This window comes from Mustela erminea, chromosome 18, assembly GCF_009829155.1.
Source record: "Mustela erminea isolate mMusErm1 chromosome 18, mMusErm1.Pri, whole genome shotgun sequence".
NCBI lineage: Eukaryota > Metazoa > Chordata > Mammalia > Carnivora > Mustelidae > Mustela > Mustela erminea.
This window is the reverse complement of record NC_045631.1, coordinates 37,719,923-37,742,038: the sequence shown is the minus strand read 5'-3', so window position 1 is coordinate 37,742,038 and position 22,116 is coordinate 37,719,923. Positions and strand designations below refer to the sequence as shown.

At 56.1% G+C, this 22,116-nt stretch overlaps 4 protein-coding genes across 12 annotated transcripts in view; 1 reads left to right on the top strand and 3 right to left on the bottom strand.

Moving 5' to 3' along the window:
- The window catches only part of HOXB3 (homeobox B3), a 40,485-nt gene extending 34,788 nt beyond the window's left edge, over nt 1–5,697 (bottom strand). The window contains exon 1 of the mRNA XM_032319901.1: nt 5,522–5,697. The gene's annotated coding sequence lies outside the window, so the exon portion shown is untranslated. The remainder of the gene's footprint in view (nt 1–5,521) is intronic.
- On the top strand, nt 5,647–21,900 carry LOC116577119 (proline-rich receptor-like protein kinase PERK9). Of its 9 annotated transcripts, none has more exons than XR_004280398.1 (5): nt 5,650–5,957; nt 15,955–16,053; nt 19,399–19,842; nt 20,044–20,136; nt 21,651–21,900. XR_004280398.1 is itself a non-coding variant. In XM_032319917.1 (5 exons), the coding sequence occupies exons 1-5, from the start codon at nt 6,006–6,008 to the stop codon at nt 21,764–21,766; spliced, it is 513 nt and encodes a 170-aa protein (XP_032175808.1). In that variant the 5' UTR covers nt 5,979–6,005; the 3' UTR covers nt 21,767–21,900. The 9 variants fall into 9 exon arrangements, 4 of the variants coding, with proteins under 4 accessions (XP_032175808.1, XP_032175806.1, XP_032175805.1 ...); XM_032319917.1 differs by lacking the exons at nt 5,650–5,957; nt 15,955–16,053; nt 20,044–20,136 and adding exons at nt 5,979–6,102; nt 19,962–19,993 and having other exon boundaries at nt 19,399–19,520; nt 19,694–19,842; nt 21,654–21,900; XM_032319915.1 differs by lacking the exons at nt 5,650–5,957; nt 15,955–16,053; nt 20,044–20,136 and adding exons at nt 5,979–6,102; nt 19,962–19,993 and having other exon boundaries at nt 19,399–19,520; nt 19,694–19,842.
- HOXB5 (homeobox B5) lies at nt 6,669–9,555 on the bottom strand. Its single transcript, XM_032319911.1, has 2 exons — nt 8,611–9,555; nt 6,669–7,905 (listed from the first exon to the last, which is right to left on the bottom strand). The coding sequence occupies exons 1-2, from the start codon at nt 9,170–9,172 to the stop codon at nt 7,658–7,660; spliced, it is 810 nt and encodes a 269-aa protein (XP_032175802.1). The 5' UTR covers nt 9,173–9,555; the 3' UTR covers nt 6,669–7,657.
- On the bottom strand, nt 11,218–13,691 carry HOXB6 (homeobox B6). The gene is made up of 2 exons (XM_032319918.1): nt 13,179–13,691; nt 11,218–12,125 (listed from the first exon to the last, which is right to left on the bottom strand). Exons 1-2 carry the CDS (start codon nt 13,591–13,593, stop codon nt 11,866–11,868), a joined length of 675 nt encoding a protein of 224 aa, XP_032175809.1. The 5' UTR covers nt 13,594–13,691; the 3' UTR covers nt 11,218–11,865.
- Nucleotides 21,901–22,116: the final 216 nt, after the last annotated feature.

Below are 22,116 nucleotides of genomic sequence, written 5' to 3'. Positions count from 1 at the left end.
TTTGGGAGAGAAAATTGCGCAGAGGGTTCTCCGTGCCCCCAGCGCTCTTGGGCAGGTCCCCACCCCACCAGCTGGTAGTGGGGTTGGAGAAGGATTTCTCCCCCACCCCAGTTTATCTGCCTCTCTCCTCCTCCCCAGTTCTGCTCCGCTATTCCCCAAACACACACGTCTTCCTTACCTCCAGCACCCCTTGCTCCCTCTCCTCTTTCTCTGCTCACACAGCCTCCTCCCCCTGCCCAGACCGCCCCCACCGCTAGACGCCGACGCCGCCTGCTCACGCACGCTGTAAACTTTTGACCCTCCAACTTTGCGACCCCTCTGGCAATAACACTGGCCTGAGAGCCCAGGGTCTCTTTCTGCTGCGCCTGGCTGCAGAAAACCAAGCGCAAAACGCCTTCCGTGCCCCTCCCCCCACCCATACCCTCCCCAGTCCCCCCATTAAGGGCCTTAGATCTGGGGAAGAGAAGTCTTTTATTAAATAACTTCTTGGGGAAAGATGCCACCCCACTTCCCACATCGAACCCACTTCCCACATTTCCACAGGCCTCTCATATGGAGTGCCTGGGAAAGCTTTTGATGACCCACCACTCCATTCTTGTCCCCCCCACCCCACCCCGTGGGGCTGCAGTTGCTGGGTGTGGGGACATACTGGATGCAGTACGACTCTTTGGCTGACCTGGAGAAGGGAGTTTCTGGGGTGAAGAGTGGAGAGAGCTTGGAGCAAAAGTTCCTTGAGAGAGAGGGGGCCACAGTCCCCACAGGGCTGGAGAGGCAGAGCTCAGTGTCCAGGCCCTACGAGACCCAGCGGGCCCAGAGCCACCTTGCACCGCCACTCCGCTCGCTGGCGCCTCCGAAGCCCCAGCCTGGCTGTGAACTTGGTCTAAGGCGGACTCTACTGGCAGCTCGGGGACGTTACAGCCTCTGCCTCTCGGCCAGCTCCGGGGCCGCGCGATCGACCTGCGCTCTTTCCGTTTCCCTTGTGCCCAAATATCCCTTTCCAGGATCCCACCTCTCACAGGGAAGGGTTCATTCCTCCTTCCCTAGTGGCGTTTTAGGGGACAGGAAACAAGAGTGAATTAGAGAGGGTCATGCAGAGAGAATGGAAGAAGCCTGCAGAAACTCCAAAATATAGGGATTATCCGGCACCTCGCCTTCAAGCCCCAAGGGGAGATGTTCCCACATGCTGGCACTTTCCCTCCACTTTCCCCCCAGATGCTGCCTTCCAAGCTGAATCCTCCCCTTCCCACCTGGCCTGGGCCATCTCTTAACTAAGCAAGCTGGACCCGGGCCTGCCCAGGTCCCTTTCCTCCCTAGACGCATTCATCCCTAACCCCACGGGACTCCGAGGTCAGGGATGGCAGCACTCAAAGGCAGCCTCGGTGTTCAGAGGCCAGAAACGGGGTGGAAGCTATGTGGGCTCAGCCCGAATCCACACGGAGAGCAAAGCCAGAGAGCGGCCCGGCAGCCTGGGAGCCATTTCCAGGAAAGAGAGGCTAGAGGATGCTGCAGAAGAGTGCATTTTCCTCCCCAAGAGGAAATTTGGGAGAAGAAGAGACTGGACAGAGAAGCCTAAAACAGAGAAAAGGAGGGGGAAGGTGGGGGAGAGATTAAAACTTGTAAAGGTGGTGATATTCCGAGTCTGACAGGTCCCGAATTGCCCGAAGTCCAAACTCTCCAGTCTCCGAAATCCCCCATGTCCCCCTGAGAGCCCGCAATGTGAGTCCCGATAAATTTGCCAAAAGGAAGAACGAAAAATCAAAAAATCGGCCTAAACCTGTCGGCATGCCGAGCCCCCGGCCCAGGCTGAGCGGCGGAGGTGGCGGCAACGCGGCCCGGGGCGCGTAATGTATGCGGCAGCGGCTCGGAGCCCCAAGCAGGCCGGCGCTCCGGCCGCGTCTGCTGACCTCTGCGTGATCCCGGACTCTATGAATTATTGATGAGATATGAGCGTTGATTTCCCCTTTCAGGATGCAAACTCCATTATATTGTTAAAATGGCGATTTAATCGTTGAGAATAGCTTTGGTGTGGGTTTTTTCCCCCAACTCATTTGCGCCTCCTTCCTTTTCATTTAACTGTCTTAATTAAATCCTTTAACAGATTTTAATCACTTTTTGGAGGGAGGGGCAAGAAGAAGGGGAAGGCCATCGCTACCACCACCACCACCAAACACTAAAAAGAAAACAAGCCCCCAAGCCATAAAAAGCTTCTACCTTGGGGAAGTTGGAAGGAAGGTGGGGAGGAGTCCTTAAGCCCTCCAGCAACAACGCACTGGGAACATCCACCAAAGGATCCATCCCTCCGAGGACAGCCTACGTCTGACAAGGAAGGGTCAGCCCTGAGAAGTGTTTAATTCCACCCGGAGAAGATTTGTGTGTGGACTCTGGCTGAGGACAGTAAGACACACTTGCCCCTGCGGAGAGGAGCAGGGACCTCAAGCCTGGGGAAGGCCACATGACTCTGGTGGGGAAGATCTCTCCAATCTGGGCCCCAGGAGCACTTAGGGAGAAATGTCCATTTTCCTTAAGGGCCCCCCATTTCTTCCCTCCTCCTCCCCAAGCAGCACAGTTTCCAAGCTGGTGTCTGGGTTAATTAATATGGATGTGTAACAGAACTGCAGCAATCAATAAATCCGGCTGTGGGCAGATCCCAGCCTCCAAATCTGATTACTTCTAGAAACTCCAAAAATGGAGAGAGCGGTCCTAAAGGATGGGAGGGGTGCTTCCCAGCTCTGTCCTCCTCGGAGGATCCATTGGTTCCCCAAGCTGAAAAGCTCATGCAGGGAAGCCTCTTCCTCTCTACCCCGGAAGGGACTGAGTTTGGGAGATTGTTCTAAGTGGGCTGCCTTCTTTCTTGTTCCAAATCCTTGGCTTCTGCTCCAGCATCTAGACCCTAGGGATAAAGGAACCAGGCCAGGAGAGGAGCTTCCACACGGATCTTGCCCCCACCCCCAGTGAACATGTTCTCACAGCCAGGGAAGGGTTAAGTGTCCCTGCTGCAGTTATGGAGAGGAAGCCGATGAAATATGGGCGCTCGGAACTCCAGGGCCGGCTGGCTTTCCTGTTTACACTTCTTTATACTTCCTCCCACTCCTCTCACAGAGAAACAAAACAAAACAAAACAAAACAACCAAATCAAACAAAAAATCCAAAATCAAATTGTCTGCTGAGAGGTGGTCAGGCAGGCCTTGGAGGGGCAAAGCCAACTACAGCCTAAATCCCTGGCTGCCTCCTTAGCCCTGCCCAGGTAGAGGGTGCAGTGTGGTTCGGCGGCTGGGTGGTGGGATCTGGGCCAAAGGGTGTCAGCCTGGGGCTCACAAGGTTGAGGCCTGGACCGAGCTGGAGAGGGTGAAGCAGGTGGGTGAGGAGGGAGAAAAGAGTCCTCCAGATTGAGGAGCAGCTTTCCCAGAGAAGGTCTTGGGGAAGCCAGGAAGGGAGGGCACGGGTCTGTGGCCAAGGAAGAGTTCCTTTGCACCAAAAACCCCCCTTTCTCAGCTCTCCCCCTCTCTCCCTGCCCCACGCCTCCTTGTCAGGTTTCAAGGGAGAACATTGCCCAGAGAACCTGAAGCAGGGGAAGAGGAAAACCAGCTAGGGAGTTCTTCTCCGGGAACCGCTTAGAGGAGGAGGAGACCCTTCAAGGGTTCTGACCTCCGGGGGCGGAAGTGGGCACCCCCCCCACCCCGGCCGCTCTTCGCCATTCCGGAAAATCTGTCTAGATATGCCCAGCAGATGTCCCGGGCCGCCAGCCCCACACATTCTTTATCAGAGTTTGCAGAGCTGACACAGAAGGGGGGAAAAAAAAAATCTTCAGGGGCAGGCCTGGTGGTCTGGAGTTTCTGTGAGAGGGTGGCGGCATTGGAAGGAGTCCAGGGCACACGGGAATGGGGGCTCCCAGAAGGCCGCAGGTCAGATTCTGCCCCTGCTGCACCCTTCCTCTGTACCCTGCGCAACTCATCTGCCTTGTCCAGAGTCCAAGCCTGTGGAAGCTGTGCCTCCACAATGTATCGGTATCTTTAAAATGATGCTGGGGACCCTCTGGGAGCTGACCAGAGTCTCCTTGCCAAGGAATACAAATGCCTCATCATTCTTGGGGAAATTAGTCTTCAAATCAGGGTGGGGACCCCAAGCTCTCTGTCCTCTTGGCTCTCAAACCCGTCAAGGTTCTCCTGTAAATCAGGCCTGAGCAGGGACTGGAGAGCTCAGGGAACAGAGAATGGCTACAGGGAAGAGAAGAAAGAGACAGAGAGTGCCCGGTGTCCTTCAGTGGGAAATCGGGGCAATCTCGTGGCCCTCCTCTTGTCCCAAAGATCAGAAGCTCCTCAAGGTGCCACATGTCCAATTCTAGGGACTATTCCCAGGAGGTGGTAAGCTGAATCGAGAGACGGAGGGCTGGCAAAGACAGACGGAACAGGGTGGTATTCCCCATGGGTCTTAAAATTGGGGGTCAGTCTGGTGGAGAGGAGGCCTCTAGTTTAGAAGAGGGTGATTTACCCTTAGAAAATAACAGGCCCCCTGGGGGTCAAATGATGAAATCCCTCTGGTCTGTGGTGCCACAAAACAAAGGGGCTTTTAAGGGTCTGGTAGGGAGAGAAGAAGAGGGAGGGAGAGGAGAGGATAAGAGAACCTCTCTGATTTTTTCTCTCCTGCTCCTGAGTCCCCCCCTTTCTTTCTCCCATTCCCGGGCAGTTGGGGTCTGTATTCTTGAGCAAGTTTTATTTATGCGGGGGCCTGCCAGGGATCTGCTGAAATATCTAAACTCCTCCAGGCAAGGGAAGAAGCTCTCCCCTTCCCCCCAACTCCTGGTCAGGAATTAGGTCTGGAATTTGAGGGGATTGTACCCCCTCTGACCCGCCTCAGAGCCAAGCAGAAGGGCTGGCTTGGAATTAACAGGCCGAAGCTGGGTGCGAAAGCGCCCCACGCCCCATTCTGGGTAACCTTCATGAGGCCTTGGAGAAATGGGAGGTACCCCCCTCTCACAGCGTTCAAAAATCTGAACGCCTGAGAGAGCCCCAGGGCAAGGCAGCCCACAGCAGCCACTTTAGCCTTCCTGGTGCTTTTTCTCAGCTCAGATGTATCCAGATAAAAGTGCCCAGCGGCGCGCCCCCATACACCCCTGACAAATGAAAGTCGTAAAGTTTCTTTCCTGGGGGTGGGGGGAGATGTCCGTCTGAAGCCACCCAGCAGTGAAGTGGCCCCCCACAAGGGGCCCTCCTTTCAAGAGTACACACCCTTCCTTCTTGCCCCCTAAATTTCCGAGGACACGGAAGGAACCCACCCGAGCCCTATTCCCCCACAAAGACTCAGACACGCCTGTGAATAAAAACCAGGCACCCCAGCCGCTGAGGCCTTACAGCAGTGAGAGCCCCCACTTCAGACGCCCAGACAGTCAGAAGTTGGTGCAAAAAGCAGACTAAATGTCCCCCACTTGCTCTCCTACAGCCCTGCCCCGGAGGCGAGATTTCCTGCCCCGGGTTCCAAGCCCCAAAACTGCAGGGGGAGAAAGCGAAAGCTGGAAGCCACTTACCGCGGGAGTGCCGCCACCGCCTTCTGGGCTGGGAGAGCGCTCACCTACCTCTGCCCCCTTCCCCACCACGGCGAGCAGTTAAAGTGTCACTTAACATTCTGGAGAATGTGAAATATACCGCGCGGTGTCAACTCCCCAAAACCATAAAACTAACTTTATGGACCTCACGTGACTTTCTCGAGCCAGTGAGGGGTATCTGTCTGACTTCTCGGCGATTTTTACGATCTAACTTCGAGATAAAACCCCTATCCATTTGACATCTAAATGTCATAGCGACTTTTGGGATAGTTTGCTATGGACAAAGGGGGACAAAGTCAAGGGGTGAGGGGGAAGGAGGGCCCAGTAGAGCCTCTACGACCCTTGGCTGCCTCCTCACCAGCTCCCCCTCCCCCCAAGTCCTGTAAGAAGTTGGGCCAAGCTGGAAGGGATTGACCGGGTAAGTGTCCAGACTTGACTCTTGCACTCAGGGTGAAGGCGGACTTGGATGGAGGAGGACTGGGCCCTAACCCTGGGCCTCTCCGGGCTGGCAGGGGAACCAGGGGTCTTCCAGGAGGGATCCCAACTCCTTACCAAGAGGGAAGGTCAGTTGGGCCCCTGGAGAGAGGGAGTCCTTGATAAGTACAGAGAAAACTGAGGTTGAGAGGAAACCTTTGAAATTGACCTGATTTTTTCTTCTTCTTCTTCTTCTTCTTTTTTTCTTTTCTTTTCTTTCTTTTTTGGTCTTAGTAGGTGGCGGGGCTGATTTGGGATTTGGGCCAGAGGGCAGGGGGGCTAGGCAGGCCTGTGCCACTCCCAAAAGGCCAGGAGCCTCCTGCTCAGGACTTAGGCCCACATTACTTTCCCTGAAGAGGTTTCCAGAGGCTTTTCTGGCTGGCTGGTGGAAGGCCAGGGTGGAGTCCAGCTCACCCTTTCCTTTGCCTCAGCCCCACGTGGGATTTCTGGGCCTCTCAAGTCCCCCAGACATGAAAGCCAATCCCCTGACCCAAGCACGGGCTCCCAAGCGAGGAATGTAGGTGGCTGAGAGGGGCTGCTGGGGAACAGCCTGCTTTCCCTTCCCTACACCCCAGATCTGTCAAGAGTGGTCTAGGGTGTGCCCAGTGATGGGAGAGACAGGCCCCCAGAGAAAAGACAAGTGGAAGGGCGGTGGAATAGGGGAAACATTTATTTGACTTCAAGGAAAGCTACAAACAAATACCAAAAGCGGATCACTGAAGACAGGCCCGGCAAAGGCAAAGACAGATTTCACACGTAGCACAGCATCCCCTCACTCACTACAAATGGTCTCGGAAGCGAAATGGGGGGGGGCAGAGGGGATGGGTCTGACCCAGACTATCCCCATATTTACAAGCTTTGGGCCCTTTACTCCAGACCCAGTGATTCACAGAGAAGTACACAAGACATTTTACACTGAGCATTATTTTTGTTTCCGTCCACTCCCAGGCCAGGCCTTGTGGGGCCTACCCAGGCGGCAGGAACCTAACTCTCACGGTTTACCTTCCCTCTTCTCAAGATCACCCCTTGGGTCCTCCTGGCCCCCTTCCCACCCTCGGACCAAGTCACTGGGAGACTTGGGCCTGGTGCGTGGGGAGGGAGGAGGAGGAAGGTGGAAAGAGACAGTCTTGGACTCCATCTCCAAGGCCGGCTCAGCTGGGCCCCCAGGATGCGGGGATGCGGCACTACCCCACCTCAAGGGCTGCCCCTTAGAGAAGTTTCCAGCTGAAACTCAAAATACAGCGACCATCCTTTTATAAATAAGTTAGAAGAACACAGATGGGGAGGGGAAAGTTCACATTAAACATGCGAGTTTCTTTCTTTCCTGGGGGAAGGAGTGCAACCACAGACACAAACATTCAGAAACACTGGCGGATTGGGGTTGAGTGGAGGGATGTGGGGAGCAGGGAGGGAAAATAATAATTATCATTATTATTAACAATAATAACAAGATTAACCAGTCCAGGAGAGAGGGAGCCACAGGAAGACCTAAGACCAAACGAAAAATCGTAACACAAGGCCGGGGCGAGGCAGGCTCGTGGGAACCGGTCCCCAGCGGGCAGTGGCAGCGCAGGGAGGCTCGGAGGGGCCCGGGCTAGGGGGCGGCAAGGGCTCTTGGGCCACCCAGGGCTCCTCCAGGCGGGCTCAGGGCTGGAAGGCGCTGCCGGCTGTAGCCAGGCTCATACTTTTCAGTTTGTTGTCTTTCTTCCACTTCATGCGCCGGTTCTGGAACCAGATCTTGATCTGGCGCTCGGACAGGCAGAGCGCGTGGGCGATCTCGATGCGCCGCCGCCGCGTCAGGTAGCGATTGAAGTGGAACTCCTTCTCCAGCTCTAGGGTCTGGTAGCGGGTGTACGCGGTCCGGGCCCTTTTCCCGTCCGGCCCCGTCATATCTGGAGCAGACAGAGTAGAGCGGCGAGGCAACGTTATTCCGGTTAAGGGAGGGGGCACTGGATGGGAGAGGGGCGTGAGCAGGACCCAGGCGTCCCCGGCACCCAGCTCACCGCAGCTCCAATCCTCCCCACTCCAGACGCCCTCATCCGAGCTCGCTCCTACACCCCCTCTTCCTGCAGCCCCCACTTCTGCCGGCAGTGAATGCGCCCGGCTTTGTCTCTTGCTCCCTCCCCGTGCCTCACCCTTCGCTGGGCTCAGGCGGCCGCTCGCCCCGGGAGGGAGGAGAGCGGCTGCACTTTTGCCCTGGAAAGCTCGTTTTACTGCTCGCCCCTTCTTCTTTGCTAGCAGCAGCCTCAAAATTTCGGGGGCAAGCAGGACCCTTCCCCACGTTACATAAAACCCCATCCTTCCTCCTATAGCTGGTACAGCTGGTCGAATAAAACCTTAGCCGAAGCTGGAGACAAATGATTAAAAATATTCCTCCCCAGCTAAAGACCTAGACCGTCTTTGGCTCTATCCCCCGAGCTGTGAGGACCCTCTTAGAGACTTCTTCCCCTCTGGGGGGGGGAATAAATCTATATTTGAGGAGAAGCCAAGCTCTCCTCGGCCCCCCCCACCTCCCCAAACGCAGAGAAGGAAAGCCGAGGAGACCAAAAAAAAAAAAAAAAAAAAAAAAAAGGAAAACGAGCGAAAGCGAGAATTACCATGGCTGATGTGAAGCTTCCTCATCCAGGGGAATATCTGCGGAGTCTGCCCCTCGGGCGCGGCTGTGGAGGTGGCCATGGGCTCTGGCTGTGCCCGAGCTAGGCTCGGGCTGCTTAGCTGGCTCGCCGCTTCCTCAGGCTCCGAGGACGCGCTGGCCTCGTCTATTTCGGTGAAATTGGCGCTGGAGCTGGCCGGGGTCGCCTGGTCGGAGGGGGACGAAGCAGAGGGCTTGGCGCCGTGGCTGTCGCCGTTGGTGCAGGGCAGGGACTCGGGCGAGGACAGGGAGCAGCTCGACGCCGCTTGCCTGAAGCGGGGCTCCTGGGCGGGCGCGGGGAAGGCGCGCGAGCTCTCGCCCACCGCCCCAAAGTGGCTGGAGGAGGCCGAGGAGCGGTTGACGCTGAGGTCCATCCCATTGTAATTGTAGCCGTAAGAGCCGGTGTGCATGGCAGCGGGATCCCTGTAAGAGCCGCTCAGAGAGCTGCCACTGCCATAATTTAGCAACTGATAGTCCGGGCCATTTGGATAACGCCCCGAGAAGGAGTTTACAAAGTACGAGCTCATTTGGGTGATTTTGGAGGGCTTGATTTGTGGATCGTGGTCGTTATAACCCTGTGCTTCACGATTTATGATGTATTAATGAATTATAGCGATGCACTGTACTTCGTTTTGCTATGTATGCGGCCAAATATGGGGGGGGGTTGGAAGGGGGATGGGGGGGCGTTAGGGAATCACGTGCTTTTGTTGACCAGTCGTAAATTCTCGCTGATGACCTCAAGAGGTAATTCATGCTCTATGGTTACAAATAATGACGATCCGAGAATCGTTAGGGCCGATTCAATGCGAGCCTCGGAGAGAGGGGGAAAATCGGAGAAGGGGGAGAAACAGGGAGAAGGTTGGCGGCGGCCTCTGAGCAGAGCGCGCCACCTCCCGGCGATTGGCGGGAGCGCGGGCCGCAGACTGCCATGGCGGAGACGGCTGCCTCCCTGCTGGCTCCCGGCAGCCGCCGGGAGAGAAAGAAACCCGGCCTGGGCTCACCCGCAGAGTTGAATCTTTAAGAGGAGGGACCCACTTGAGCTTTCACCCACTTTCTTCGGAGTGGGGTTAGACTATCTGTGCCCATCTCCCTGTCATTATTATTATTGTTGTTGTTATTGTCATTATCATTACTATTATTATTATTTTCACTCCGGATGAGATGATCAAAAATTGAGTTGCTTTTCCCTCACTTAGGCTTTGCAAGTCTCCGAGCTAGGGGCGGAAATGGTGCGGGGGAGGGCTGGAAGATGTGTATGAAAAACAATTATTGCAACGCGTTTCCCCGTGAGCTCCGCCTGGCTTGCTTCCTGCCGGGGGTTTGCAGGGTTTGCAGTGGCCCAGGCATAGTGACCAGGCGGAGCTGGCAGGGCTGGGCTGAGGCTTCCACGGAGAAGCTTTCACTTCTGTGCCCCTTAGAAGTTTGACATCCTCTTCCTGGCTTCCTCCTCCTCCTCAGCCCAGGCCTGGAGAATGGCAAAGCAGGATAGGGACCCTAGAGGATGTGTAGGGCTGGGGTGAAGCGGCCTAGTATCAGGGGTTAAATGGTGGTGACTGAATCCGTGGCTGGGGTTCAGGGCTCTGAGAACTGGGGATCAAGGCAAGAGGCTTTCCCCTCGTCCCAAAAAATGCCCGCTATTACATAGGGAGGCCCCACTCGAGGCCCCTTACTGACGTCTGGGTAGTTTCACGATTTGCCCGGTGGCCCAAATCTTCCCTGTAAAGGGGTTCCAAGGACCAGCGGCGCCTTGCTGAGCGCGCTGGGCGGCCACAGACTGCCGCAGCTGGGCTCCTTCTGCCGGGCGGCTATTTTCTTTAAAAATAAAAAAAAAGGGAGAGAGAGGGAGGAGGAAGAAAGGAAAACAGTGTCTGCAGCTTGCCGCCTGGGTGAGGGTGGGGGTGGGGAGAAAATGGGTCGGTTTTTGGTTGAGGGGATGAGACCACACCACCCCACCACCTGGCCTCCTGCCCTCAGGTCTCCAAGGAGCCGGGGAAAGTCGTACCCTCCGCCCCGTGCCTGCCGGCCGCTTCGAATTCCCCTACTTGTCGATGAGCTCCTGCTTGAGGCGGGAAGGGGCGCCTGGAGCCTTCGGCCGTGGGCAGAGAGATACCCGGTGGCCCCGATGGAGTCTCTGGAGTCAGAGGCCGGGAGCCGAGGGCCAAGGCCAGCGGAGATCAAGCCATGTGGGCAGACCAAAGGCTACGGGCCTCGAGATCGGGAGGACAGAAAGGCACAGCTGCGGGGCGACACCCGCCTGGCTGTCTCTGCAGGGGTTCCAGGCTCGGGCCTTGGCGGTGTCCCTCGTGCCACGGACAAACGAGGAAAAGCTTAGAGAATAAGAGGGAAATGGCCCTGCTCCGTCCCCCAGGTCTGCACCAGGAGAGGCTGTTGGGAGCCCGAGGCCCGGCGGGGCCGCCCCAGCCTTTATCTCAACTGTAACTTCCGAGTCGTGTCGGGCCCGCTGGGGCCGACCTGGGCTCCTGCCTTTGCTGCGGAGTTTCCGGCTCTGGGACGCCAGGGTGGCCTCCAGGGTGGGGGAGTGGCAGGGGAGGAGCAGAGGTGACTGAGCGGCGAGTTTTTACATCTTTATTATTATTATTATTATTATCATCATCATCATTAATAATATTAATATTATTACCGAAGTATTTCACGTCCAGAGCTAAGACAAGACTACAAACACAACACATAGAAAATTAATAAAATAGAACTTTGTTTTCTTCTGAGGCTCCTCTTCTTACTTCTAGGTAGTATGTGCTCCTTCCAGTGGCTTTAGGGAGGGGGTGGGACAGAGGTCTGGGGTCAGGGAGTCTTCGAGGCCCCCCCGCTGAGGGGGCTGCGAATCTACCATTGAACCGTGCACAGGGAACATGGACGAAATGAGACGCAACACGGACAAGAGCATATTGCTCTGCTTCCAGGAAACATCAAGTGAGTCTGGTCCTCAGTTCTCACAGGGGAGCATGATGGGGTTGAAGCGGGTCCGCAGGGATGGAGGGGGCGCTCCCGGGTGCTGGGTGGGCTCAGGCGACAAGGCCTCCCAGCACCCAGTGAGAGCTCTGCGGGCGGGGGCATTCAGGAGAGCGCTGGGCCCCTCCTGTCGGGTGCTAGAGAGCAGGTCCCCCGGGCTCCCCGCCCGCAGAGCCTTCTCAGGGCTCTCCGATGCCCTCGGCTCCCCACAGGCCGCTCCCTTCGCGTCCCCCCTCCCTTTCCAGCGCCTTCACTCGGCTGGCTTCTCTTCCTCCTCCTCGGCACTGAGCTGAGACGCGCTGAGCAGTTTGCTCTCCTTTTTCCACTTCATGCGCCGGTTCTGGAACCAGATCTTGATCTGCCTCTCCGTCAGGCACAGGGCGTGCGCGATCTCGATGCGCCGCCGCCGTGTCAGGTAGCGATTGTAGTGAAACTCCTTCTCCAGCTCCAGGGTCTGGTAGCGCGTGTAGGTCTGGCGGCCGCGCCGGCCACTGGGCCCAAAGGAGGAACCTGTTACGCAGAGAGAAGATGCTGAGGCCTGGGGTCAGCAGGGCCAGAACCCCTCCCCCACTCGACCCTCAAACAGGGACTCTAGCCTGTCCCGGGATGCCCTCCACTCTTCGAGTTTCCTGCCACCACCACCCCCCCCCCCCCGTCCTCACTCCTCCAGCGCCCCCTCCAGATTCCCTCCGGGTCTCCCAGGCCTGTGCCTCTGGTGTAGACTCTTGGTGGGGGATGGGAGGAGAGTTTAAAATCCCACCTGAGCCTAGGGGGAGGGGCTGGGGAAGCACTGGCCAGGTGTGTCTCTTCCTGGCCTTATCTTTTCTTTCCATCTATCTGGCTCCCCCACCACCCCGTGATAGATTCCAGCCCTTAATCCGTAATGACGTGGATCGATCCAGAGTCGGCATTAACGGCTCCTCACTTTCGTGTCCCGCTAATGGACATCAATTTGGGACTTAAGGCCGACAAATAATCCAACCTGAGACCCAGGCGCCTGCTTCCCCCTCTCTCCCCCTTGGCCAGCTGCCTCTCCCTTTCTTCCCCTTCTGCCTCGCTCCTTCCTCTGACTACCACCCCTTTCCTGGTGCCTCCTCTTTCCCCAACCCCGAACCCCCAGGGAAACACAGTCCGGGACGGACTCAACTCTCCCTCGCCAGCGTCACGCCGCCCCCCCTTCCCATGACGCACTCCGTTCTTAATGGAACCGTCTTCGGGTGGGGGACCCAACCGGGGCTGGGGGCGCAGCGGGGTGGGGGTGGAAAGCCACGCCAGTGGCTGCGGCCCCTGCCCCCTCCCCTGCCCCGGAATCGGGCTCTGGCGTGGCGCTCCGGGAGAGCCCACTCGCTCCCCCTGGCTCCCAGTGTAGCTGGGACTTTGCAAACTTTGTAACTCCTGACGGCTAGAGGACAGAGCGGGACACCTCGGGCGGGCGCCCAGTCTTCCCTTAGCTCCTAGCAGAGATGCCCACCCGGCACCCCAGGGAGTGGAGGGGGGCGCTCTTTCTGTCCCTGCGGGGGGGGGGCCGCGGGGGTCGGGGCGGCCGCGGGAGGGCTCACTCACTGTTGCACGAATTCATCCGCTGCATCCACGGGTAGACCGGGGTGGAGCACTTCTGCTCCTCGGCCTCGCCGAACACGCTCTTGTCCTGCGCGCAGTCGGACTTCCGCGGCTCGGGGTGGAACCGGGGCGGCTCTTCGGCGCCCGAGAGCGCGCAGGCCGACTCCTTCTCGCGGTAGAAGGCCGGCGCCGGCCCGTAGTCGCAGGGCGCCGCTCGGCCGTAGCCGCCGCCGGCGGGCGGGTAGTAGGAGGAAGCCGCAAAGCCCTTGTCCTGGCCGGGCCCGGGCCCGTAGGGCGCGGGGTAGTGCCTCAGCGGGTCCGCATAGCCGGACGAGTAGAGCGGTAGCTGGCCCAGGAAGGACTCCTGCCCGCTGGCCAGAGTGACGGGGAAGGTGGAGTTCACGAAATAGGAACTCATTGGGAGGGGAGGCGCGCTCGGCCGCTGCTGCTCCGCCGGGTTTATGATTTGTTGTGTTTTATAGTCCGAGCGCCGCGCCTATTAGTAGTATATCTGAGATTGGGTTTTAGCTGAGGGGGGATGGCGAGGTGCCAGTGAGGGCCAGAAGGAAATACAACCATCTGATCCAACACTGACCAATGGCAGAGGCAGGAATTGTCAAATAGCACCCAGGAGGAGCGCAGCCCGCGCGAGGGACCCGCGCACAAACCTATCAACCTTTTTTTTTTTTTTCCCCTCTCCCTCCTTCTTCTCCTTCTCCTTTCTCTCGCTCTCTCACCCCCCCCCCCAACAACACAACGCGTCCTGTTCCACCTACGTAGATCTGCGAAGAGGCGTCTGTGCCTTTCAGGGAGGAGGGAGCATTTGGATGGAGACCACCCCATCCCCCAGTGATTAAATAAATATATCCCTCCCCTCCCCATGTAGGATTGGAAAAAGTTAATTGTGTTTTCAGAAAAGTTAACCCCTGCGTTGCTCGAGCCCCCTTCCCTCAAGGGAAGGGTGCGTAAATGTCCTTCTCCCAGTGGTGAGAACTGAAAGAAAAGGTTTGTTTCTAGGGTTTTGTATCGGTAGAAGAAGAGAAGAGTTCACTATTTAGCATCGTTTTCAGAAGGAGAAGCAAAGAAGAAGAAACACTCCCCTCCCCAGGTTTTGAAAACTGGTTTTTCCTATTTCTCAGGTCTATCCTGCCTCCTCCAAGCCTGGGTTTATTATCTCTGTTTCTCCTCAGCTCTTCTGGTCTGAAGGGCAGGCCAGAGGCTGCTGCCCAGAGGACCCAGAAGGCTGTGAAATGGGAGGAGGGTCTGAGTCCAAGCTTGTCCCTCTGACTCTGGCCAGGTTAGCCTAGTCTAGGAGCTTCTTGGAAGGTTACTGCTGCTGCCTCTGCTGCCCAAGACATCCTGCCTGTTTCGGGCAAGTGCTGCTTGCTCTTGGCACGGGAAGGAACACTAGGGAAAGGGACTAGAGTTCTCTTCGATTGAGGGATAGGAAGAGGAAGAGTGAGGGGCATCCCCCACCTAGGTTATCTGATCCCTATCCTGACTGCAAATCTCCACCCTCTACCTCCCCCCCCCCCAATTATTATAATATCCTGGGCTACAGAGTGTGAGGAATCAAAGATGTCTCAGTACGTTTGAGCACAGGGAAGAAATTGTTCCTCCTCCAATTCCAGGTCCTTAAACCCTCCTGATATTTGAGGCAATCCAAGACAACCCAGAAAGAGAGGGGCCCTTGCTCCTTTTCCCGGTCCCTCCAGAAGCTGGCAGTTCTTTTTAAAATTAACTCTTTCCCAAGACGTGGTTTGGATTTACTTTTCTAAGGAGGGAGAGATGTCCAGATCCTCCTGGGGACCCAGGAGGCAGCTTACAACTATCAGCCCGGATCCCCTCTCCAGATGCTCACCACCCTTCTGTCTGTCTCTCAGCATCTCTCCAGTCCCTCCTATGTCTCATATTTGGATTACCAGCGCTGCTGCTGCACAAGCTTGGGTGTGAGAAAGAGTGCTTATCTCCGTTCATATTTCTCTCTCTCTCTCTCTCTCTCTCTCTCTCTCCTCTCTTCTAAGGAAAATGAGCACCGAAGCCAGGCTGGAAGACTGAAGCACAATGTGTGTTCAACATTCTAACTATGCACGTGGAGGCCAGGCAGTAAAGGGTGATAACCTTAACCTTCAGACCTGGGTTCTGGAATGAGCCAGGATGTGTGACAAAAATCTGATGATAAAGGGGCCAGGCTGACTCTCCTCTGCCTTGTTCTTTGGGCTCCTTTTTATGGGCCAGATTTGTCCACTGCAGATGGCACAAGACACTAGGGAAAGTGGTAGAGGGCTGAGGTGGTGACCAAGGGCAGGGACGTGGTTGGTTGCAAAGTGGCCTACAAGGCTCTCTGAACTCAGGACAACTTCTAGGCTATACTACTTCATGGCTGAGTGGCAAACATGTCCCACCAATAACTTCCTAGCCAAACTCAGGAGGGGGGCGGTTATCAAGATTTAAGAAAACTGGAGCCTCCTAATGATGAAGAATCTAGTGCCCCAGTCTAGCTGCGATTGGGGAGCATTTGGTCTGGGGGAGCAAGGTCAGGAGAGTGCCGGTATGCACCCTACCTCAGTCCTGCCACTGGGGCTGGGCTTTGGACCACCTCTGTCCTGCCTCCTCCCTGGCTACAGTGTCCCCTCCTAGAACTGGACAGTGTGGGCTTTGCTGCAGAGTCTGGACTAAGTAGGATGCCATAAGGGAGGGAGACTTCCCTGTGATAGAAGCACGAGAATAACTGCTTTATCCTTAGAGTCACAGCCCCAAATTAACCTCACCTCTGCAGGTTGCCTGTCGTGAGATGGAGCCGCAAAGGCAGGGCCTGGGCGCCTGGAGTCCAGCATGAAAGGAAATAGCGCCTCATCGCTCTTATCTAAGCCCAGAGGTATTTATGAGCGTTTATTCATCTGATCCGTTTGTTTGGGAGAAAGAGCAGACTACAGGCAGGGCCCGGCCAGAGGCCGCCTGGTTTCTGGAGCCAGATCTCTATGAATTTGTCTGTGGTTCGGTCCACCACCGTCTGTCTGTCTGTCTCCACAGGGGAATATGTAAATACCCAGCAGGCACAGCTGTCTGCCAGTCTGGGGTGTCTCCCCCAGCCTCGCTGAGGAAGTGTGTATGTAGAAAGGTGGATATAAATGTGTACCAAGTCTGAAGGACACAACAGAAAGACTGCACAGAAATCCCACAGGCAGAATTTATAATGGTGATTTTCTGTGCTGTGAATCTGAGCTCCCGTGGACGTGCACGCATTTTCATCTCCCAGGGAAATATCCAAGTTGTGTTCAGCTCGCTCCTGTACTGGTAACCTCAGGGACGTGTTTTGCCTTGATAGGTATGGAGGAGAGAGGGAATTGAGACACTGTCCAGGCTTCCCATTTCCTCTCAGCTACACAGCCCCCCCGCCAACCTTTAGGTCACCGGGTTGTGAGCATCTTGCCCCAACCCACTCCCAGCTCGGGCTGCGGTGGAGCAAATTAAGACATCTCAGTCCAATTCTTCCCCTAGACTGTGAATCTGGGGAACATAAATGTTCCCAGGGGGAGTTCTCAACCTTTGGGAGTGGTTTACATGGGATATTGCCTTAAAATTGGCCCGACCAAGGCGCGGTACAAAGACCTCATTTCCATTATGCAAATGAACATCTTCGTCTCTGATCTTGGTGGGGGGGTGGGATTGGCGGTGGCACAGGTCTCTCTCCTTCTCCCTAACCAGGTCCACCTGGTACCTAAGAGTACCTTAGACCCGAAGTGTTTCAACCCCCCTGTACCAGCCGCCTTCCCTCCCTACCTGTTCTTCCGGCCGCCCACAAGAAAGAAGGGCCCAAGACTTTCCAGCGGCTCCCTGGGGGCCTCCTCATTGGGCGGGGCCTTCTGGCCGCGGAAAGTCGCTCTTGCTGCCAGAAAGCTGAAAGGGCAGCTCCCATAGTCCAGGCTCTGGAGGCGCCATAGACGCGGGACCGCAGCCGCCGGGTTTGCCCCCCAGCACCACCCTGCCCCCTCGACCTCGGCAGCTCCTCCAGCTCCGGGCCAGACCCTAGTAACACCTCGGCCTGCCTGGCACCGCAGGCAATTTCCTGGAGCCCCCGCCCAGGAACTGGGGCCACAGCACCTTGAAAGGAGCAGCCAGAGCTTCCTCCTGTGGCTTGAAAGCCGGAGCTAATCAGTAACCCGTGAGACAGGGGCCAATATTCAAACGCTGCAGCAGAGGCGCGTACCCCGGCCCTCGCCACCCCCTTCTGGGAAAGCGATCGGGTTAAGCGGGTGTGAGGGGTCTGGCAGGATCGGAAATCACAATGGTTTTAGTTCCTTAATGATTGATCCTCACTCCCACGCCCAGTTTTTTTCCCCAAAGCATATTTGTGTCGATTTCGCTGGAAACGATCGAGAATGGGGGAGGGGACCCACACTCACTTGCAGACACCAACAGTTTCCAGAAAATTTCGTCTCAATTCCTCCACCACGGACTCACCAGCCAAGCAACTGGCAAGACCCACCAGCCAACCGGGAGAACACAGACCCGGTTTGTCTTTTGACAGCCGAGTGGAACTGCGGGGGCCGGCGCCTTCCCCGCTGGCCCCCTCCCTTGGCCGAAAAGAAAACCAAATAAACCTTGAACAGCCTTGGCCTCGCATCTCCCTCCCGAGCAGCCCGGATGATCCCCTCTTGAGCCTTGGAGGGGCAGGCGGGTGAGGGCTCGCGACTCTGATCCCCCGACCCTTGGATTCAGGGCCCCCGCCCGCGGGATGCAGTATTAGTCCTTTTTAAATATGACCTAGAAAGAGCCGCTTTCCCAGCCAGCTGCTGGGTTTGGAGCTGGGATGGGGCGGGCGAGGGCACACTTGTTCCCTAATCCACACGCGGACGGGCGGGTACCAAGATCCAGCGGAAAGCGACAATCTGGGCCGGCGTGCCCCCCGAAACCCGCCGAACCTGAGCAGCGGGGGCTCCAGGCGTCGGGCACGGTTCAGGAGGTGTCGCCGGGGTCGCGGCGCCGAAGCCGCATGTCTCCGAACGGACGGTAGATGGCAGCAAACCGCATAATTTGGGTCAGAGCAAACCGTCTAAAGGATGATTTATACCCCGCCAAGACTACAGGAGAAAAAGACCTTTAGTCTGGATGTGTTTGGGGAATTTTTCCTTTGAGAATAGGCCCCGAGTGCCGTGGGTGCTGGCCGAGAACTTCTCTCGCAGCGCAGCCCAGGGGTCCCCGCAGGCACCCAGCCCGGGGCCTGCTTCCTGGGTATCTACCTGCGCCTCCAAAGGCCCCCTTCCCGCGCCACAAGTGGCCTGCACCCCTCTCTTCCCAGCCCAGGCTTGAGAGCGCCAATATTCCCCTACCCACCCCCATCCCCTGCAATCCCTGGGCAACCGGAGGCCCGAGGCTGAACGCTCTGCATTTGATCTTCAAAAAGAGAAAAGCAATCACCTATTTGTGCAAACCAAAGTGAATCACAGCCTCTCCCGCCTTCCATGCCCAAAGCCGCTTATCTCTCCGCTGGCAGCTTCCCCAGAAGGCCCCTCTCTCTCGGTTTTTAGGTTCTTTCCCCCTTCTTTCACCCCACCATCTACTTTAGGAATTTCAGTCTCCCGCCCAGCAGTTCTTCTCCCCCCTCCTCACCCCCAGGAGGCCTGGCTGGAGGATGAAATCAGGCGCCTGAGGGACAGGACTAGCTAGCTGTCCGAGCTCAGAGCCAGACAGCTCTCCGGTCCCGACACCATCAGGTTCCCTAACTGGGTTCTCCTTCTATAACTGGGTTCTCCTTCTATTTTCTTCTCTCCCCCATCTCTCTCTCTCTCTTTTGTTTGTTTGTTTTTGTTTGTTTACAAGCTTAAAACACCACAACACACTCAAAAGCTTCTCCACAATCAACACGTTTGGTTCCACGAAAGTTTGAAATGTTCCCACTCCAGACACACACATGGCAATTTTCTCCACCGAAATCCACACGCCCATACCAATAAAACACAAGTAATAGAATCAATATTGCACAGAAACCAACATGCTGTAACCTACCGCATTAAAAAACCACAAAACTGTCTCCCTGCAGACCGAGGCTCCCTCCTGCGGGAGTGGCGAGAGACCTGGGCATTCTCCGGCTGGCTTCCTGGGGGGAGGGGGTCTCCCTCCATTTGGGTGCCTCCACCCACGGCCCTTTAATTTCAGAAACGTCTCCGAAGGGAGATAACGAGCATTTCTCTGTGAATCTTTCTCCCTCTTGTCCCTCTAGCCGCGCCTCCTCGCCCTCTCGGGCCTCTGCGGAGACTCCAGGCCCTCCAGAGACCAGGACGTCCCTCAGCGCCACCGCCCCTTGTGCCAGTGCCGCCGGGAAACCGCCGATACCCACGCTGGGCAAGAGAATTGCGCGGGGGGCAACTGGGGGAGGCCGGAACAAGGGAGGGAGAGTGGGAGGGGGAGGGGGTGCACACCCACAGAGGTGGTAGTAACCGGCTTCTGGGGCGCCCTGTAGCCCAGACACCCCATCCTCTCTTTCGAACCCCCCTCACTTGAGCCTCCTCTCCCAGCTTAAAAAGGCATCTCAGAGCTCGCCTCCGTGGCCCCTTTCGGTTCCTCCTCCCATCTTCCCTGCCTTGGCTCCCCCTCCAGGAAGCAGCCACCCCCTCTCTCTCGGCCACCGAATTTCCTGGGAAGCCTCTCCCTGCAGCGCCCAGAGGTGGGGTTCAGCCCCATCTTGGGGTGGGGGTGAGAGGGAGACAAACCTAAGCCCCACCCCCTACAGAATCGGTGCAAAAGAATAAGAAGAGAATTGTAGAATCTCTCTTACCTTTGTAGACCTTGGGATTTCTTCCCTCCGATTGAAAGAGGTGAGGAGGAAGGGGGGCGGAAAGCGTTCTGTTTCTTCTTCATCTTCCAGATAATATTGTCCCAACCTGAGAGCCGTCGCTTCCCCTTCTCTGACTTGGGAGAGAGGGTGTTTCGCTTTTCTGATATTTGCATAGAAAATGGAGTAAGTTCTGGCTTTGAAAAATGGTATCAGCCTGCAGTCCTGGGCAGATTGTCCATTTACCCTCCATGATGACTAAAATCCCAGATCAGCAAGCAAATCAACTTAGAAATTAAAAATTATTTTTGGTTCTCTCTTTTGTGTAATTCCCACTCCTCCTTCTCTCTCTCTTTCTCTCTCTCTCTCTCCCTCTCCTTTCCTCTCCCTCTCTCTTCCTCTCTCTCTTTTGCTTTATCGAGCTGATACTGAAGTATAAAAATATCAAGAGGCTGGAGCCCTGAAGGACGACAGTGCTCCGACCTAGGTGTGGTGTCCAAAAGAATGCTGCATTATAACCACCAGGGAAATGATAAAAAGTTCATGTTCACGATCGCCCGGCCACATGACCGGCGCCGGCCAATCGCTGGATTCAACCACTCATAAACTTCTATCACAAAGTTGTAAATTTTCATAAAACAACAAGGAATTTATTGCATTTCTTCATGGCTGCTCCACCAGCAACCCTTTTCTCAGTCGCCATCTTCTTTTCTTCTCCTTCTCGCTATTTGGGGAAACCCCTGTCTGAGAAAGGGTGAGATTTGGGGTGCAGGGAATCAGGCGGAGGAGCCACAAGGGTCCATCTGGGAAGGGGATTCTTTCCAGAACCTCCCTATTCTCGCAGGAGCTCTGCCCCCCTCTTCTAGTATGAATACACCCCAAATCCTCCACACAGGGACTATTTTAATACAGTTTTGGGGTGAGTCGGAAGTAACAGCGGGTATCCAAAATTGCCACTTGCATCAGGGCAAAAGGAAGGCTTCAGTGCCCCCTCTTCCTCTCTGAATGTCCCCCTCATTCTCAGTCCTCTAGATAGCGGGACCCCCACCTGTGAGGCTTGAAGCATTGCGGGTGTGGGGGCCCTAGATCCCCTAGGGCCTGTTTTTTTGCCGGGGGGGGGGGGGGGGGGGGGGGGAAGAAAGGCAGCCCTGAGAGAGGCCAAGGTTCTTGCCTCTGCTCCCCAGAAATTGTAAGAGGGTGAGGCTGGATCCCTGTTTCTCCTTCCCAAATGTCCACATGTCCAGGTTCCCAGTGACAGCTCCATATGCTCTCCAGGGGGTTCTGCGGTCATTAATGGGGGAAACTGCAGGTTCAGGGGATTTTTACTTACAAATTCAAATTAAAGAGATTCTTCTAAAACCTGGTTCCATTCCAACCTGCTTCCTCCTTTCTGTCCCAAACTTGTTCTTTGCATTTAAATAATCCAAGGTTTATAATCGAATAAATTCTAAACCTCAGCTCCACAGGTCTAGATGCGTCGGTGCTGTCCTCCAGGTTTATGTTCCTCAATCAAGGGGTGTTTTGGAGGAAAACAAAACAAAACACCACCACCACCAAACAAAATTCACCCCGTGTTTCCCAGGTCCCCTGAAATATTCCTGTATTTTTTAATTGAGCTACCAGCGCCCAAATGCAGGAAACGAAATAACATCCCCCCAAAAATGTTTTCTGTCTTTTCTCTCTTTCTCTGCACTCTGGAGAAGATTCCAGGTCGCCGGCAGCGCGGACCGCGGGCAGCAAGGCGCGGAGGAAGCCGGCGGAGCTTGGCGCCCGGGCGCGGCCGGGCGCCGAACGGCCGGGGATGCGGCCACACTAGCCGGGTAACCTTGCCCCGCTCAGGAACCCGTTCTCAGGGATCATCTACTCCTCCCCCACAATTCAAAAATTTTATTTGGATCGCTGTGTTAATTTAGAATGAGATAAATGGAAGTAAAATAAGTTGAAATAAAATAACCGAGTAGGTCTTGCGGAAAATGCTTGCCGAGAGAGCGGAAGCCGGGAGCGCCCTCGGTTTGGAGGCCTCTTTGGACCGGCGGGGGAGCGCCTGCCCGCCGGCCTGGCTTCTGCCCAAAGCCGCCCAAGAAGCGGGAGTGGATCTGGGTGCTCACCTTCCCTTTCCTTCCTCTCTTCCTTCCTGTGGGCCTAACACTGTGGATTTCAGCTCCG

Bases quoted from the DNA above. Each gene is read 5' to 3' on its own strand.
- LOC116577119 (XM_032319913.1), top strand. From the start codon at position 6,006: ATGGAGGAGGACTGGGCCCTAACCCTGGGCCTCTCCGGGCTGGCAGGG. The intron at 19,521-19,693 runs GCAAGAGAATTG...CTCCTCTCCCAG, and splicing joins ACCGCCGATACCCACGCTGG to CTTAAAAAGGCATCTCAGAG. The intron at 19,843-19,961 runs GTGGGGTTCAGC...TTACCTTTGTAG, and splicing joins TCTCCCTGCAGCGCCCAGAG to ACCTTGGGATTTCTTCCCTC.
- HOXB5 (XM_032319911.1), bottom strand. From the start codon at position 9,172: ATGAGCTCGTACTTTGTAAACTCCTTCTCGGGGCGTTATCCAAATGGC. The intron at 7,906-8,610 runs GTAATTCTCGCT...TGTCTGCTCCAG, and splicing joins GAAGCTTCACATCAGCCATG to ATATGACGGGGCCGGACGGG.
- HOXB6 (XM_032319918.1), bottom strand. From the start codon at position 13,593: ATGAGTTCCTATTTCGTGAACTCCACCTTCCCCGTCACTCTGGCCAGC. The intron at 12,126-13,178 runs GTGAGTGAGCCC...TCTGCGTAACAG, and splicing joins GCGGATGAATTCGTGCAACA to GTTCCTCCTTTGGGCCCAGT.